Consider the following 17,232-nt stretch of genomic DNA (forward strand, 5'->3'; position numbering starts at 1 on the left):
CTACAACTTGATTGTAGTCTGCCAGTGGGAAATTAAATTGATTGGACATGATTTGGAAAGGCACACACCTGTCTATATAAGGTCCCACAGTTGACAGTGCATGTCAGATCAAAAAACAAACATGTGGAAAAAGTGAAGGGGTCTGAATACTTTCTGAATGCACTACATAGTACCAAGTCTTACAACACATATAAAATGAAACAGACAACCAACAAAGTGAAACCACCAATCATGTTGTTTTTATTATTAATAATGAATTATTTTTACAGACCCACATGCCACTCCTCACCAGTATAAATGTCCACGGTGTGGGAGAGTACTTATGATTTAGCAAAACCTTTCTCAAGGAAATGTTCTGCTCATCAGGATAAAGCATCAATAACACCCAAGCAATGGACAGCATGTTAGATGCAGAGAAAGGATCATCTAGATTCTCCCATCGAATCACACATCTCGTTGGCAAGAAAGTTTTGGTGTTAATCTCATCTACACAGAGCTATTCTGTAGTTTTGGACCAGCTACAACACGGTTACATGCAGTGCATACACTATCTCGTCAATCTGCACGGTTTGGATACCCCACTAAACAAGTCACCCCCACAAAATAAATTAAGAGCCTGTGTCTGAACTGAGCCAAGCTGCAGGCACCCAATGTGAACCAGCCTGCACCTCGTTTACAACAGAGAGTAGCTGCATGCGAGTGTCCTGAAGGTCATCGTTCACAATTGTAGAGTCAAACAAATGTCCAAAGTAGTTTAGCATCTTCTCAGATACATCCTGTATCTCCTGTAAATCTTCCTCCTGTTCACAAAAAATCAAAGCATGACACAGTGGAAGAGAGGCGATGTTAGGAAGATAGAAACTGACATGGGGAAGAGATTGAAGTAGAGTGAAAAGTGAGTAATAGGATGGGGACAAGAGTGACCATGACACAAATGGGCAACCGGGTAGTGAGATATGGATGATGGGAATGACTGTTTTGCTTTGGGGAAACCCAGGACTGATTTCCCCCCAAAACTGTTGAATTTGGTGGCAGGTCCCGACTAACATTTTCTGGCTTCTTCTTTGTACCTTTATTTAAAGTGCTTGTGCCTGCAATGAGAATCCCTAAAAACTGTTTATCATGCATAATGAAAGAAACTCATTTTGTCCTGATAAAATCCTCGCCATAAAAATAAATCCCTTAGAAACTGGGATTATGACACGGAGGCCATAATTCATAGCGCTGGTCAATACACTGGATTAACTCACCTTGAAAGATCTGTTCACATAATACTCAGTGATAATACGACCTTGTGCACGAGTCTGCTGCAGACGACTTATGCTCGGGGGTTTTATAAATATGATGAAAGGTTTTAGCTCCTTGGTTCGTGCCTCTCGAATTCTCTGTGAGCAATACAATTAAAAGCATTTGATGAAATACTGGTGAATCATGTACCAATAACCCTTAGCTGCGCTGGTGATTCTACATGCAGTATATGACCTACAATATGTATATACAATTTACCCTGACAAACCACTCACCAAGTACAACTTCTGACTCAACCAACACAGAATTTGACAATAAGATAGTCATAGAATCAAACGCCTGTCTTCGGGTTGAGCGCCGATGCTGTGCTCGGGGACCAGCCCTCCCATGTGAAGCTGCATGCCCCCCACCCACCGCGTTGGGGGACGGGGCACAACAGGTCCCACTTGGTCTAGTATCCATTTAAGCATTTCCTATCCATTTACCTGTCCAAATGTTTTCTACATGTTATTATAGCACCAGCCTCAACTACCTCCTTGTTTCATATACTCACTACCCTCTGTGAAAATGTTGTCCTTCAAGTTCCTGTTAAATTTTTCACACAGAGAGTGGTGAATCTCTGGAACTCTCTGCCACAGAAGGTAGTTGAGACCAGTTCATTGACTATATTTAAGAGGGAGTTAGATGTGGCCCTTGTGGCTAAAGGGATCAGGGGGTATGGAGAGAAGGCAGGTACGGGATACTGAGTTGGATGTTCAGCCATGATCATATTGAATGGCGGTGCAGGTTCGAAGGGCCGAATGGCCTACTCCTGCACCTATTTTCTATGTTTCCAAATCTTAGCCCTCTCCATAAGACCATAAGACATTGGAGCAGATTTAGTTCATTCGGACTATCGCGTCTGCTCCACCATTGCTGATCTATTTTTCCCTCTCACCCCATTTTTCTGCTTTCTCCCTGCAAGCATTGATGCCCTTACTAATCAAGAACCATAAGATCTAACCTTTCAGAGCAGCCTACCATGCGGAGTCTTACCAACTGCCTTGCTGAAATCCAAATAGATAGATCTATGTCTTTGCCCTCATCAAGATGAGGTTACTTCTTCAAAGAACTCAATTAGATTCATAAGACATGATTTCCCATGTGCAAAACTACACTGACTATCGCTAATCAGTCCCAGCTACATGGCCAGGCTGAGCAGTAAAGAACACAACCATTCTGTGCTCTTCTATTGGTAGGTGAACACTTACCTGTGGTTCAAGGTCAATTATGCAAATTAACCCTGAATCCAGAATCAAGCGGACAGCCTCCCTGCTGGTACCGTAAAGATGTCCTTTGTATTCTCCATACTCCAGAAACCTAGGGCCAGGAAGAAATAATTCACCAACAGAATAACAGCCTCTCATACCCCTTCATCCACTCTAACCTCTCATAACCCTCTAACCCCACTGTCCATTGGAACCCACTTCTTTGTGCAGGATTAGCAATGACAAAAAAATGACGAAGCTCTGATCAAAAGTGATGGCATATGCAAGAAATCGAGACACTACAGTGATTTCAACCAGCTGTTATAAACAGTGGGATTTTATCAGTTTTCCCTTTATATACCTTGCAATGTTCAATTGCTATCCAAATAACATAAAATCAGAAATAAAATTTGGAAATTTAAAACAAAACAAAATGCTGGAAATTCTTAGCACATTAGGGCCTATCTGTGGGAATAGAAATCGAGTTAAGATTTCAAGCTGAATACCCTTCTAGACTCTCCAAGCTAATTACTGGTTTACTAAATTGGTGGTCATTTGGTTTTGTGATGGATTATTCAGCCTGTTCAGAAATGTCTCTCTATCAGGGAGTTCCTTGTTGTTCATTCAGACAATGCCTGTTTTCTTCTCTCCACTGGGAGACGAGGCTGCTGATGCTGGGTAAAGGTATTCTTCTGGGATCCTTCCTCACCCTCTTGCTTCTGCTGGTGTTCACAGTCCACATCTTGGTCTCAGGCTACAGATCACCGTTCTTCATTTGGTCTAACATCATTGCAGTTTGCAAGGTTGTGCAGCTTGCAGTGATGTCTCTGCAACTTTTGGATGTACATACAAGACACCTCTTGAGAAAACTAATGGCATTTTCCATTGCTAACCTTGCACATGTGTGGATTTATATCTTTGCTCATCTTATGTGGTTGTGAAAGAGCTAATAGTCAAATCTAATAGTCAAATCTAAAATGGAGTTGTTCTTCTACAAAAGCATGGACGAGTAGATCAAAAGAATGGCTCGGTGCCAAGTCTGAATGACTTTGTAAATTATATGGAACACAATATGGAGGCCAGGTTGTCCTGTCAATAAAGACATTAAGATGGCAGCCTGCAGTAATAACATGGGCTTCTTCAAGGCCACAAAGAAGTCAAGATTGAAAAAAATAGCTGACGCTCCAGAGATAAGTAATAACTTGTTGTTGGATGAGCTAGATTTGGACCCAGCTTTCCTGTATTGTGAAAGACTACAGAATCTTTCAGTCATGCCATATTCAGACTTGGTAGGAGTGTTTTACATAAGAAAAATGTATAATTGTGCTAACTCACCTTTGTTCTGTGAGTGGGAGCCTGAGAAGCACTGAGCAATGTTTGTGCTCATTGTAGATCTTTTGCCACTTCTGTCTGACATATCAATTAAAGATTGCCATGGTCTACCTTCAACGTTTGTTTTAAGAAACGTCTGCTTTTTAAGAAACAAACTTTCACAGTTGGAGTGGGAACTGGTGTAAGAAGGCATGGAAAATGGCTTCCAGTCACGACTTATCATGGTGGGTAATTCAGAAAGGGAACCTCTTCAAAAGTATTATTATCAGTGATAAAAATAATATAGCATGGAAACAGACACTTCGGCCCAACTAATCCATTCTGACCAAGTTGCCGAAATGGGCTAGTCCCACTTATCTTCTCATTGCCCATCTCTCTCCAAACCTTTCCTATCCATGCAACTACCCAAGTATTATTTTAAATGTCATAACTGTAAATATTGCAAAGCAGATCTCATTCCACTGGTTCCTTATTACCAAGAAGACATCCTGAAGTTTTGTTTCAACAAAAGCCATTGTATTTATCACTTTTGAGTCTGACCCAAATAACTGATATACCTACCTACCTATGACTCAGTGCCATGGCTTCAAATGTTTCCCTGGAAACAAAGTAATATTCATGGCCATTTTCCTCATAGCTTATTGGTGGCCTGGTGGTATCTACAGGAACAGAGAAGGGAGAGTTATCAGGTTAAATGGTAGTCAAGAAATATGAGCTGGGCATGGACTACTAACCAGGAGGTTATCAAACATTCTCCCTCTGCTATCCCCTCTGCCTCCGAGCATTTCTTCATTCCACTTTCCCTGCTGGAACTCCCTGCACTATATTTTGGACTGCGTATCTTTCCACAGCACATTGAGATCTAATTGGCTCTGGGTTAATGTACTTTGGCAATATTGGTGCTATTTCTAATTGCCATATATCCAAAATCTAATTTGGAGAAAGGTACCCATCAAACTTTGTAACTGAAAATCAGATGAAATGACTTGCTTCTTGATCCATGTGTTATTTAAAAATTTCACATTTACCCCAACCCTTCATCACCATAATGCCTCCATTTGCAAGTTGGATAAACAGTAGCAGCTCTAATTATGACCATGACATAAAGTGGAGCCTTAAAAGTAAAATTACACAAACCCCAACTACTACTTTACACGAAGAATATATGAAACAAGGAAACGTCTTTCATCTTTTTTAATCAGCTTGCATTAACCATCACCCACCACATCACACCCCATGCAAACCTTCTTGAAAGAAGGATCTCTCCAGCTTCAAAAACACAAAAATAAATTTCCACGATGGAAGCTGATCTTATGCAAATTTTGATGCCCTCAGTATCTGCTGTCCCACAAATTGCATACTTACGTGGTACTGGACTTTGGAACAGATGTGGGTTAGTCTCAATCAGAGTTCTTCTGAGTTCATTCACGCCCACACCTGAGGGTCCTAGAGAATTAGGAAACATGGAAGCGAAGATAGTCTCAGTTCTTGACACAGCATTCCCAAATATCCAACAGGATATTCCTCTCCACCCGGCTAACACTTACAACTGTATTCTAAAACTTTGAACTTTGCCGTGGGGGAACATTTGATTTTCTCATCATCCATCGTTTTGGTAGAAGCAGCTCTGGTAAACCTCTTTTCCCTGTGGTCAACCCAGTGGGGTCCATCCCACTTGCACCTCATGAGGGGTCCGCATCCCCATTGGAGGGCACAGTTGGAGGGACAAGTCACACAGTGTGAGGAATTGGGTGATCTATGGGCCTCGTGGGGGGGGGCCTGTTCAGCCCATGTGAGTTCACAAAGGCACTGGTCGGGGAAGATAGACTCAGCTTCTAATCTGAGTTGGTGGTTACTCACCCACAAGGATAATCAATCTGTGCCTGTCGGTGGAGCCACGCTGGTATCTCACGACCTCCTCATATGGTGACATTGTGCTGACATAACAGTTGTTCGGGCAGCAAGCAGGGCACTGCAGTTGACTGCTCTTTGATTTCCTGCGGCAGAGCCGCATGCTCTTCCTGAACCCCGCTGGGGAGGGGGATCAACCAGTGAAAACATATTAATAAACAAAAGGGTGTCAGACAAACAATAAGATGTGAAAAGTGTGATAGAAATGCAAATTCATTCTCTTTGTGCTATAAATTCCTATTCTGCTCAAGGCAGGGCAATTGGTTCTTCAGCATCTGAAATTTTTAATGAAAATCAAGTACTGACAGTCGGAGAGAGGGAACAGGTTTTTTGTCCTTCTGGTACAGGTGCACAACCTTTTATCCGGTGTTCCAGAAACCGAAAAGCTCCGAAAACCGGCCATTTTTTCCAGATGTCGTCTGCGCACCAAAGCTCGCGTTTGGCGCCAAACTTGACCCAAAACGACCCACGGTCAACCCAGGTCTGTACTACTGTAGCGGCTGCCTCCTCCCTGGAGACCGGGAGACGCTTAAACATCTGTAAATCATTGCTTAAATGTTAGTCAGTTAGTTTGGAGGGCTTTTATGTGAAGGGGGGTGAAGGGGTAAACTTTAATTCTTAGTCCCCTACCTGGTCGGAGAGGCGGGGAGCGGTCAATGCCTTACCGGGTCGCCGTGCGGCAAGCTCCGCAGCGCTGTGGCCACCGACACACAACATCGCGGAGCGTCGCTGGATTTGGAGCCGCGCAGCCAGGGGTAGAGTTGCCGGGGTTGGAGCTCCAACCGGCGCCGCCCGCGGCCGGACGGAGCCCCCAGCTCCGCGGCTCCAAATCCAGCGACGCTCCGCGATGTTGTGTGTCGGCGGCCACAGCGCTCCGGAGCTTGCCGCACGGCGACCCGGTAAGGCATTGCCCGCTCCCCGCTGGTTTCCCAGCGCTGCGATGCCGCCGACTCCCGACATTCTCGGAGCTGGGACGTCCGGCCGCGGGCGGCGCTGGATTTGGAGCGCCTCGCAGCCAGGGGTAGAGTTGCCGGGGTCGGAGCTACAACCGGCGCCGCCCGCGGCCGGACGGAGCCCCCAGCTCCGCGAGGTTGGGAGTCGCCGACCAGGTAGGGGACTAAGAATTAAAGTTTCCCCCTTCACCCCGACTCCACCACCACCACATAAAATCCCTCCAAACTAACTGACTAACATTTATGCAATGAGTCTCCCGGTCACCCGGGAGGAGGCAGCTGCTCCAGACTTTTCAAGCCGCCCGCGCTACCTACCTAATCTACGCTAAAAATCTTCCATTCTGAAATCCGAAAATGTCCGAAATCCGACAAGTGTCTGGTCCCAAGGCTTTCGGATAAAAGGTTGTGCACCTGTATAGGGAGGGGATTTTACTGTCAAGTTTCTTATTTATTTCTTGATTTCCATGTAACAAAGTGTTTTACACCATTCTGCTGGTCTTCTTCAAGACATGGGACCCGAGAGTCCTCATTCTTTAAGGAACGGGGTTTCCCCTCTCCCATCATAGATGAGGCCCTCACTCGTGTCTCCTCTGCACCCCGCATCTCTGCCCTAGCTCCCCCTCCCCTTGTCGAAACAAAGACAGTCCCTTTAGTCCTTACCTTCCACCACATCAGCCGTCGTATACATCAAATAATCCTTCAAAATTTCCGCCACCTCCTACGGGATTCCACCACTAGCCACATTTTCCCATCTCCACCTCTTTCCGCCTTCCGCGGAGACCGTTCCCTGTGCCACTCCCTGGTTAACTCATCCCTTCCCACCCAAACCACCCCCTCCCCAGGTACCTTCCCCTGCAACTGCAGAAGATGCAACACCTGTCGCTATATCTCCTCCATCGACTTTCCAGGGACCCCGACAGTCCTTTCAGGTTAGGCAGAGGTTCATTTGCACCTCCTCTACCCTCATCTACTGTATTCAAGATGTGGACTCATACATCGGCGAGACCAAAGGCAGACTGGGCGATTGTTCCGCGGAACACCCTCGCTCAGCCCACCTGAATCTACTGCTGGACACTTTAATTCCTCTTCCCATTCCTACACAGACCTTTCTGTCCTAAGCCCCCTTCATAGTCAGTGAGGCATAACGCAAATTGGAGGAACAGCATCTCATAATTTGCTTGGGCAGCTTACAGCCCAGTGGTATGAATATTGATTTCTCCCACTTCAGGTAGCCCCGGCATTCCCTCTCTCTCTATCCCTTCCCCCACCCAAGTTGCACTAGCATCTCATTTTCACCCTACAAACAGCTAACTATGGCCTGTTTCCTTTATCATGGTTAATTATTTGCATATCTTTCATTAATTGTTCTTTATCTCTCCACATCACCGTCTATATCTCTCGTTTCCCTTATCCCTAACCAGTCTGAAGAAGGGTCTCAACCCTAAACGTCACCCACTCCTTCTCTCCAGAGAAGTTGCCAGTCCCGCTGAGTTACTTCAGCTTTTTGTGTCTATGTACAGTTTAACATCTCTTCCAATAGAAGGTATCTCCTACAGTGTGGCCAAGAGCGGATCAAAACATGGAGGGGATGGGGGACACAATTTTTTGGCGGCCACGCGCGTATGCGCACACTCACACACGCGCGAGGCTTCGGGCTCAATCCAGCGCTAAAAGGGGAGATTTTAAAATCGGGATCACAAAAACTTGAGGGGGATGTCCCCCACCTCTCAAAACATGGGGGGGGATGTGTCCTCTCTGGCCCCCCCCCCCCGGGTTTTCCGCCCCTGAGTGTGGCACTTTCTCAGTACTACATTATATTGAATAGTACAGCACAGGAACAGCCCACAATGTTTGTGTCGAACAGGATGTCCAATTGAACTAATTTCATCTGCCAGCATGTAATCCATATTCCTCCATATCCACGTGCCTATTCAAAAGCCTCTTAAACGCCACTGCCTCCACCACCAAATCTGGTTGTACATTCCACACTCACTACGCTCAGTGTAAAAAAACCTTCCCCACACATCTCCTTTAAAGTCCCTCTCACGTTAAGGTGTGCCCTCTAGTTTTTGATAATTCCACTTTGGAAAAAAGGTTCTGACTGCCTATCCTATCTATCCCTCTCATACTTTCATGTACCATTATCAGTACTCCCCTTAACCTCCAACACTACAGAGAAAACAATCAACATTTGTCCAACCCCTCCTTATAGCCAATACCCTTTAATCTAGGCAGTTTCAGTATTTTTTACCCTGAAAAATATTCTATAAAATTTTTGTTTCTTTATTTATCTATTGATTTTACTTCGGAGTCACGTGAGTGACTACGTGAAGAACCCACCCAGTGCGCCGGCGCGGCTTTACGCCAGCAGCGCAACAGCGGCGGCAGCTGGAGCCAGGCTCTCCAGCTGCAGGATAAAAGACAAGACCTCAGGTAAGTGAGTCTTTTGTATTACAGAGTCGCTAGCATGGCTACCCGCAAGCGACAAAGCAAACGGACTGCCTGCCCAACTCCCCCCGAGGAAGGGTCAACATCTGGGCGGCAGCCACCGGCGGCAGAGGAGCATTTTCAGCGCTCCCGTACACCCGACCCCGAGCCGCTCCCTGTGCTGCCGACTTCGACACCTCGCACAGGGAGGAAATCCACCCGTAAAACGGACCGGCCGGTGGTCTCTGACTCGTCGGAGGAACGGGAACATTCTCCACCGGCTAAACGGGGAGACAGCCGCTTAAGCTGCATGAGGCAGCTCCTCGAACAAATGTTCGAGCAGGAGATGCAGGCAAGGCATCTCCAGGGAGGACGGGCTGAGGCCTCCTCCAAACCGTCACCTTACCCCTCTGCTCCCTCCTTATTTGAGGTCAGCAAGGGAGGCCAGGACTGGGCTGGCTTATCGCAGGGGCAGGCGGACGACTGCACAAGTATGCCAGGGGAGCAGGAGGAAGAAGAGCTGCTGGGTGTGGTCAACAGGTATGCGGCGCCCCCGAAGGCCGGGAGAATGCTGACCCCAAAAATGGCGGCCAGCATAAACCGGCTATCCAACAAGCCTCTCCAGGAAAAAGTAATCCAGGAGGCTCTCGAGACATACACGGCACCCGAGAACTGTGAGGCGCTACGGGTTAAGACCGTCAATGGCCAGATATGGAGCCAGCTAGGCCAACATATTAGGAGCCAAGAGCTGAAAATGCAGCGCATCCTGAAGCTCCATACCGCTGCCATCACCGCCTTTGCTCGGTCCGCAGAGCACACGGACCTCACTACACCTCAACAGGATGTCCTAGCTCTGATGTGTAACACCCACTTTGAGATGAACAACTTAAGGCGGGAAAACATCAGGCCTGCCCTCAACCCCAAATATGCAGGGCTTTGCAAAGCTCCTGCGCCAGAGAAGGAGGCGCTGCTATTTGGGGCTGACCTGGGAAAAAGGCTCAAAGAACTTGAAGAGGCGGCCAAACCAGTAGGCCTCATGAGGGCAGGACCAGCGCCGAGCAGGGCGAAGACACCCAGTTGGCAGCACCCCTCGGCATCCACCAGCAGATACCGGACTGGTGAAAGCCTGGCTACCGCTCCTCACTACCCCCATAGCTCTTTTTTAGAGAGGGGCCCAGAGCGGAGCCGTGGGAAGATACGCCGCCCCGTGACAGCACCAACAAAAACGCCCGCGAGCCAAACCCACCAACGAAGACGCTCCCAAAAATGAACATGGAGGTAGGTGGGTCTGGTTCCTGTCAACATACAATAACCAAGGGTGTTTTACTAACAGGAGGGCGTTTACGATTATTTAAACATGTTTGGTGTACTATCACTAACAACCAATACATACTCAACAGTATTAGTGGATACAAAATTGAATTTAAAACAGGCATAATACCGCCGGTTCAGCATATACCCCAAAGGGTATTCCTTCCCACTAAACTAGAGAAGGAGGAAGGACAGGCTGAACTAGATAGGCTCATGTCTAAAGGAGTCATTGAAAGGACCAGACATGAGCCATTGGAATTTGTATCAAATATATTTATTAAAACCAAAAAAGATGGTGGATGTCGCATCATCATTGATCTAACATCACTAAATCAATCTGTTGAGTATCAACATTTCAAAATGGAGACATTTGTCACTGCCAGACAACTGATCTCCAAGGGATACTTCATGGCAAGCATAGACATTAAAGATGCTTACTATTTAGTACCCATTCACAAGGATCATTTTAGATACCTGAAATTTATCTGGATGGGGCAACTATGGCAATATAGAGCACTGCCCAATGGGTTAACAACAGCTCCCAGATTATTTACCAAAATTCTTAAAGTAGCCATGAAAATATTGAGAGAACAAAAATACCTAGTCATGGCTTATCTGGACGATATTCTCATAATGGGGAGAACCAAGGAACTAGCTGTCGCAGCAGTTTCAGCTACTAAACAACTCCTTGAAACGTTGGGATTTGTTCTACATCCAGATAAATCGAAATTGAAGCCGTCAACTAATATGGACTATCTAGGCTTCACCATCGATTCTACCCACATGACTGTTACTCTGCCAAGGGATAAAAAGGTTGCATTAGCGCAAGCATGCAACAATTTAATCGCAAATACACAACCAAGGATCCGGCATGTTGCCAGAGTCATTGGGAGTATTGTAGCAGCATTTCCAGCTGCACAATATGGACCCTTGCATTACCAAAATTTACAAAGAGCAAGGACACATGCACTACACCAAAATAGGGGGCATTATGACCGAACAATGTATTTACCCACTGAGGCCATATCAGAACTTCAGTGGTGGTCAGAAAATATTTGGCACAGTTACAGTCCCATTGCCATCACTAATCCTAACATAGTCATCACGACCGATGCCAGTGCTTTAGGCTGGGGAGCTACTAACTCTATATCCAGCACAGGTGGCAGATGGACTAATCTCGAGACATCGCTACTACACTCACTAGGCATAAATTATTTGGAAATGCTGGCCGCCTTTTATGGGCTAAAAGCATATTCATCCAATATGCAGCACATGCATGTTAGGTTAATGATTGACAACACAACGGTGGTGGCCTACATCAAGCACATGGGTGGCATAAAATCAGTATCATGCGACAAATTGGCTAATATAATCTGGCAATGGTGTGTCGAGAGACATATTTGGCTATCAGCTGCCTATCTACCAGGTAAGCTAAACACAGTGGCAGACACCAGGTCACGAAAATTCAATGATAACATCGAATGGATGTTACATCCAAAAATATTTGCAAAAATTACTAAGCAATATGGAACGCCAGATATAGATTTGTTCGCGTCTAGATTGAATCACCAGTTACCCATGTATGTGGCTTGGGAACCAGACCCAGAGGCAGCAGCGGTAGATGCCTTCACGCTGGATTGGGGAAATTTCTTCTTCTATGCTTTCCCTCCCTTCTGCCTCATCAGCCGGGTACTCCAGAAAATACAGTCAGACTCTGCTTCAGGTATTTTGGTCGTACCCGACTGGCCTACCCAACCATGGTTCCCAGTCTTTCACGACATGGTGGTAGAGTCACCTATGGTCTTTAACAGTCATCCACAGCTATTGACTCACCCAGTATCTGGCATAAGTCATCCATGCCATAAAAAATTAAAACTCCTGGTTTGTAGGTTTTAACCAGGACTTACCAGGAACTGGGTTTATCAGAAAGAACTATCACCACCATGTCGGCATCCCTGCGAGACTCAACCAAGAAGCAGTACCTGACATACATCAAGAAATGGGAGCAGTACTGCTTGGATGCAGGGACGTCGTATAAGACAGCCACAATCACGGACGTGTTGGAGTTCCTGGCCCATTTACACCATGACCAGAAGATGAGCTACAGTGCCGTCAACGCAGCACGAAGTGCCCTGTCTGCTTATCTCATGCCAACAGGACACCATAGCATCGGGTCTCACCCGCTAGTCATAAAACTCCTCAAGGGGATTTACAATATCAAACCCCCTACACCCAGGTATACCCATGTATGGGATATAAGTGTCGTGCTATCACACCTCAGAGGATGGCCACCGGTGGGATCCCTCAGTCTAGAGCAATCCACGCTCAAGACCCTCATGCTAATGGCGCTCGTCTCTGCACAAAGGGTCCAGTCACTACATCAACTACGACTGGACAACATGGTAACTACCCCAGACTGCATCACATTTACTATGCCGGGGTTAGTTAAACAAAGCAGGCCAGGTATGTCCAACTCGCCATTAATCTTCCGGGCCTACCCTCCAGAACCTAGGCTCTGTGTAGTGACCCATTTATACAACTATGTAGACACAACCCATACACTTAGAGGGAGTGAAAAAGCCTTATGGGTCAGCCACAAGAAGCCTTTTGGACGGGTAACCAGCCAAACTATATCCAGGTGGTTAAAACAGGTCCTGAAAGCTGCAGGGATTAACACTGATGTTTTTAAATCCCATTCTATCAGGGCAGCATCTACATCAGCTGCGGAACGGATGGATGTTCCCATCGACCACATCCTAAGCACAGCAGGATGGTCAAGGGAATCAACGTTCCGGATATTTTATCATAAACCGCTGATGCAGAAAGACTTGTTTGCAGAGAAAATTTTAGAAACTGCAAACTTATAATTTTAAGCCCAAGGGAGCTATTTTTGTTATTGTTTAATAAACATTTTTGTTTTCAAAAAACAAACAGATTCGTTGGTCTTTAGATACCACTTCCTCCCTCGATAACTTCGGCAGCGAGTGATATAGCTGTTACACGGTTTGAAATCACAGATCTTTGAAGTCTTCACGTAGTCACTCACGTGACTCCGAAGTAAAATAGAGAGATTAAACGAGTACTTACCAGTACGAAGTTTGATCTGTATTTTATGAGGAGTTACGATGAGGGATTACGTGCCCTCCGCTCCCACCCTCAGTATATGGATCAAACTCGAGCTGATGTCTCTTTAATCTTTACTATCTTTACTTCATATATTGTGTCTACCTGTGATTCCACACCGCTGCTTGGAAGTATGCCGCGCCTGCGCACTGGGTGGGTTCTTCACGTAATCCCTCATCGTAACTCCTCATAAAATACAGATCAAACTTCGTACTGGTAAGTACTCGTTTAATCTCTCTATTAATCATCAAAATGAGCAGGTGAATGGGTTTATTTGGTATGATAATTTGGTGGTTATTTAACTGGGCTAGGAATCTGTGCTAACAGTTTAGATATTGAGGAATTATTCCGCCTTCTGACCTCTGATTTGGAAGTGAAATGCTCCCAGCTGAGCCACATCTGATACACTTTTAATCTCTGTCCCTGGCAGTGTTTTGGATGGTTTATGTTGGAAGAAGTAGGGAGAGACTTTGAGATCAATGTCTTTGTTGTTTTATGCTAATTCTGGAGTGAAATGACAATGTCAGTTCTCCTCCCGGGAAGAGCAGCAAAGAAAGTGAACTGGGAGCGGGATGGATGCAGAACAGAAAACAAATGTGAAACAACTGCAGAGCTCCATCATACCAATGTACAATCCTTGTTTATATCCATTGAACTCAGCATCTTCTGCACCTCAGGTGATATCACCAGGAAACAGAACAAAACAGGTATTAAATCAGTTTGGAAATCACTTGCATTAGTTTTTAAATAATCTCTGCAGGATCTTAAATTGTTTACTTCAGATTTTGAGTCACATACATACATCTTAACAACTCAGCCACTGCCAAGACTTGGTATGGGTGGGTGGATCACTGTGGATACTGGATTTTGATCAGCTGATCCCAATATTTTATAAATTCACTTTGTGAAGGATTTTATTCTTAACCCATTCCCCTAAGCGACTATACCATAAAAACTGCAACAAAATTATCTCCCACCTTCCTGCTGGTTAATGTGGGCTAAGATCTCTCGGGTTCTTCACTCCATTGACATTTGCAAAACAGGAAGCCTTGACAGCATGTTCAGGCCTGGATCAAATTTGATCCTGTCCTGCCTTGACTCTATCTCTGCTACATTTAGATAAAACTATTCCAATATGCTCCAAACTGACCTCCAGTGTTGTACGCTCCATAGAATTGGTCAACTAATATTCTGCTGCCCATTTCCCAACCTGCACCATCCTCCCTGTGCATGCTTGCCTTTGTCCAACAACACAGTTAAAAAACTCTTATTCTTATTTCCAAATCTGTAAATTGCCTCCCTCCATCCCTAATTCCTGGTTTTGAGACCTGTAATCCTCTGAGATTCCTGCAGGCTTTCGACTGTCCTCTAGGTACATGCCTGACCTCACTCTCTTCTCTCCAGTACCCTTAGTTGAGGAGCAGACAAAGATCAGCAACACCTAAGCATCCCCCAGTGCCTCTGCCAGCAGTTTACATTTATAATACAGCTCTTGGCAGAGGTAACTAAAAGCTTGGTCACGAGGGGAGATTTTAAGCATCTTAAAGTTGAGAGAGAGAAGTGTAGAGTGGAATTGTCAGAGCTTGGGGTGGGGGGGGGGGGGGGGTTGTCAGTTCCAGGCACAGTGGTGAGATGAAGGCAAATTTAAACATAATTGGAGAATAGAAGAGTTGGGTGGTGTGGCCATGGGCCAATTGGAAAATATGAACAAAGTCTTTAAATAAAAAGTGTTGCCTCCTCCCTCGACTGTCCAGGGACCCCGACAGTCCTTTCAAGTTAGGCAGTTCACTTGCACCTCCTCCAACCTCATCTACTGTATCCATTGATCAAGATGTGAACTCTTATACATCGGCGAGACCAAACGCAGACTGGGCGATCATTTCGTGGAACACCTTTGCTCAGCCCACGTGAACCAACCTGATCTCCCAGTTGCTGGACACTTTCATTCTCCTTCCCATTCCTACACAGACCTTTCTGTCCTCGGTCTCCTCCGTTGTAAGAGTGAGGCTAAACGCAAATTGGAGGAACAGCATCTCATATTTCACGGGCAGCTTACTGCCCAGTGGTACTGTATTAATATTGATTTCTCCACTTCAGGTGGCCCCGGCATTCCCTCTCTCTCTATCCCTCCCTCACCCAAGTTGCAGTAGCTTCTTATTTTCACCTTACAAACAGCTTTCCTTTATCATCGTTACTTTTTTGCATATCTTTCATTCTTTGTCCTTGATGTCTCCACATCACCGTCTATATCTCTCTTTTCCCTTATCCCTAACCAGTCTGAAGAAGGGTCTCGACCCGAAACGTCACCCATTCCTTCTCTCCAGAGATGCTGCCTGTGCCGCTGACTTATTCCAGCTTTTTATGTCTAACTTGGGAATGGTCTACTGAAACAGGATGGAAAGATGGGCAGGTGGGATAAAAGCCACAGTATTTTGAAAATGTACCTTCTCTTAGTTCCTCTTCAGAAAGCAAACAAGAGGTAGGAATTAGATAAAATAATTAACTTCTTAAATGTATATATTTTATCATTTTCCCATTCACATAATTTTTTGGAAAGTTTGCAGCATTAATAATGGCTTCATGATTTAAAAAATGCATGTCAAATATTGCATAATAACAAAAGGTTCAAATGTAACAAGACTAGACTGCGTTAGACTATATTGCGTTTCTTTCCCTTGGAATACTTTCTGACTACTCTTCAAAAGTACCTACCGTAATTGGCTATATAGTGCTCTAGACGTTCATGAGATTAATTAATGGTTTTATTTCAATAAAACTTTTCTTTCCATCTTACTTCTCAACAAAACATTTCCCCTTCACCAATGCTTGGCAACATTATCACTTCTTATCCTGTCAGGGCACATTCAGGAGATCCTTGGGATATTTTAAGAGTGTGGAGAGGGAGCAGGGGAGGGCTTTTCATATTTTGAGGAAGGATAACGGGTTCTTATTTAAGAAAAGGTTTTAATTCCTATACCTCCTCATGCAGAATGAATGAATAAGTTTATTGGCCAAGTATGTTCGCATACAAAGAATTTGCCTTGGTGCTCTGCTCACAAGTGACAACATGATATACAGTGACAATTAAGAATGACAAATAAAATATTAAACATTAATAACAAAACATTATCGATTAAACATGTGAATTAAATAAAATACCAGAGGAAAAGGAGGCTACAGATTTTTGGTTATTGAGTAAAGCTACTACTCGTGGAAAAAAGCTGTTTTTATGTCTGGCTGTGGCAGTTTTGACAGTCACCTTCCAGAGGGAAGTGATTCAAAGAGTTTGTGGCCAGGGTGAGAGGGGTCAGAGATGATCTTACCCGCTCGCTTCCTGGCCCTTGCAGTGTACAGTTCATCAATGGAGGGAAGGTTGCAGCCAACAACCTTCTCAGCTGATCGGACAATTCGCTGCAGCCTCCGGGTGTCGTGCTTGGTGGCTGAGCCAAACCAGACCATGATGGAGAAGGTGAGGACAGACTCTACGATGGCCGTATAGAATTGGACCATCATTGCCTGTGGCCGATTGTGTTTCCTCAGCTGCCACAGGAAGTACATCCTCTGTTGTGCCTTTTTGACAGTGGAGTCGATGGTGGGCCCCTATTTAAGGTCCTTGGAGATGGTGGTTCCCAAAGACTCCACATATGTGACTGTGGTGTTGTTGATGGTGAGTGGGGCAA

The 17,232-nt window shown here is 45.3% G+C and overlaps 1 protein-coding gene across 1 annotated transcript in view; it reads right to left on the bottom strand.

Moving 5' to 3' along the window:
* Positions 1-224: 224 nt before the first annotated feature.
* Positions 225-17,232, bottom strand: part of mpp4b (MAGUK p55 scaffold protein 4b) — a 41,007-nt gene continuing 23,999 nt past the window's right edge. Inside the window, exons 13-20 of the mRNA XM_055638813.1 lie at positions 15,997-16,011; positions 14,177-14,218; positions 5,688-5,858; positions 5,193-5,273; positions 4,393-4,486; positions 2,499-2,607; positions 1,251-1,385; positions 225-800 (exon numbers count right to left, since the gene is read on the bottom strand). Of these exons, the coding sequence (XP_055494788.1) occupies positions 609-800; positions 1,251-1,385; positions 2,499-2,607; positions 4,393-4,486; positions 5,193-5,273; positions 5,688-5,858; positions 14,177-14,218; positions 15,997-16,011 (839 nt within the window). The 3' untranslated portion in view covers positions 225-608. The remainder of the gene's footprint in view (positions 801-1,250; positions 1,386-2,498; positions 2,608-4,392; positions 4,487-5,192; positions 5,274-5,687; positions 5,859-14,176; positions 14,219-15,996; positions 16,012-17,232) is intronic.

This window comes from Leucoraja erinacea, chromosome 7 (assembly GCF_028641065.1).
Source record: "Leucoraja erinacea ecotype New England chromosome 7, Leri_hhj_1, whole genome shotgun sequence".
NCBI classification, from domain to species: Eukaryota; Metazoa; Chordata; class Chondrichthyes; order Rajiformes; family Rajidae; genus Leucoraja; species Leucoraja erinaceus.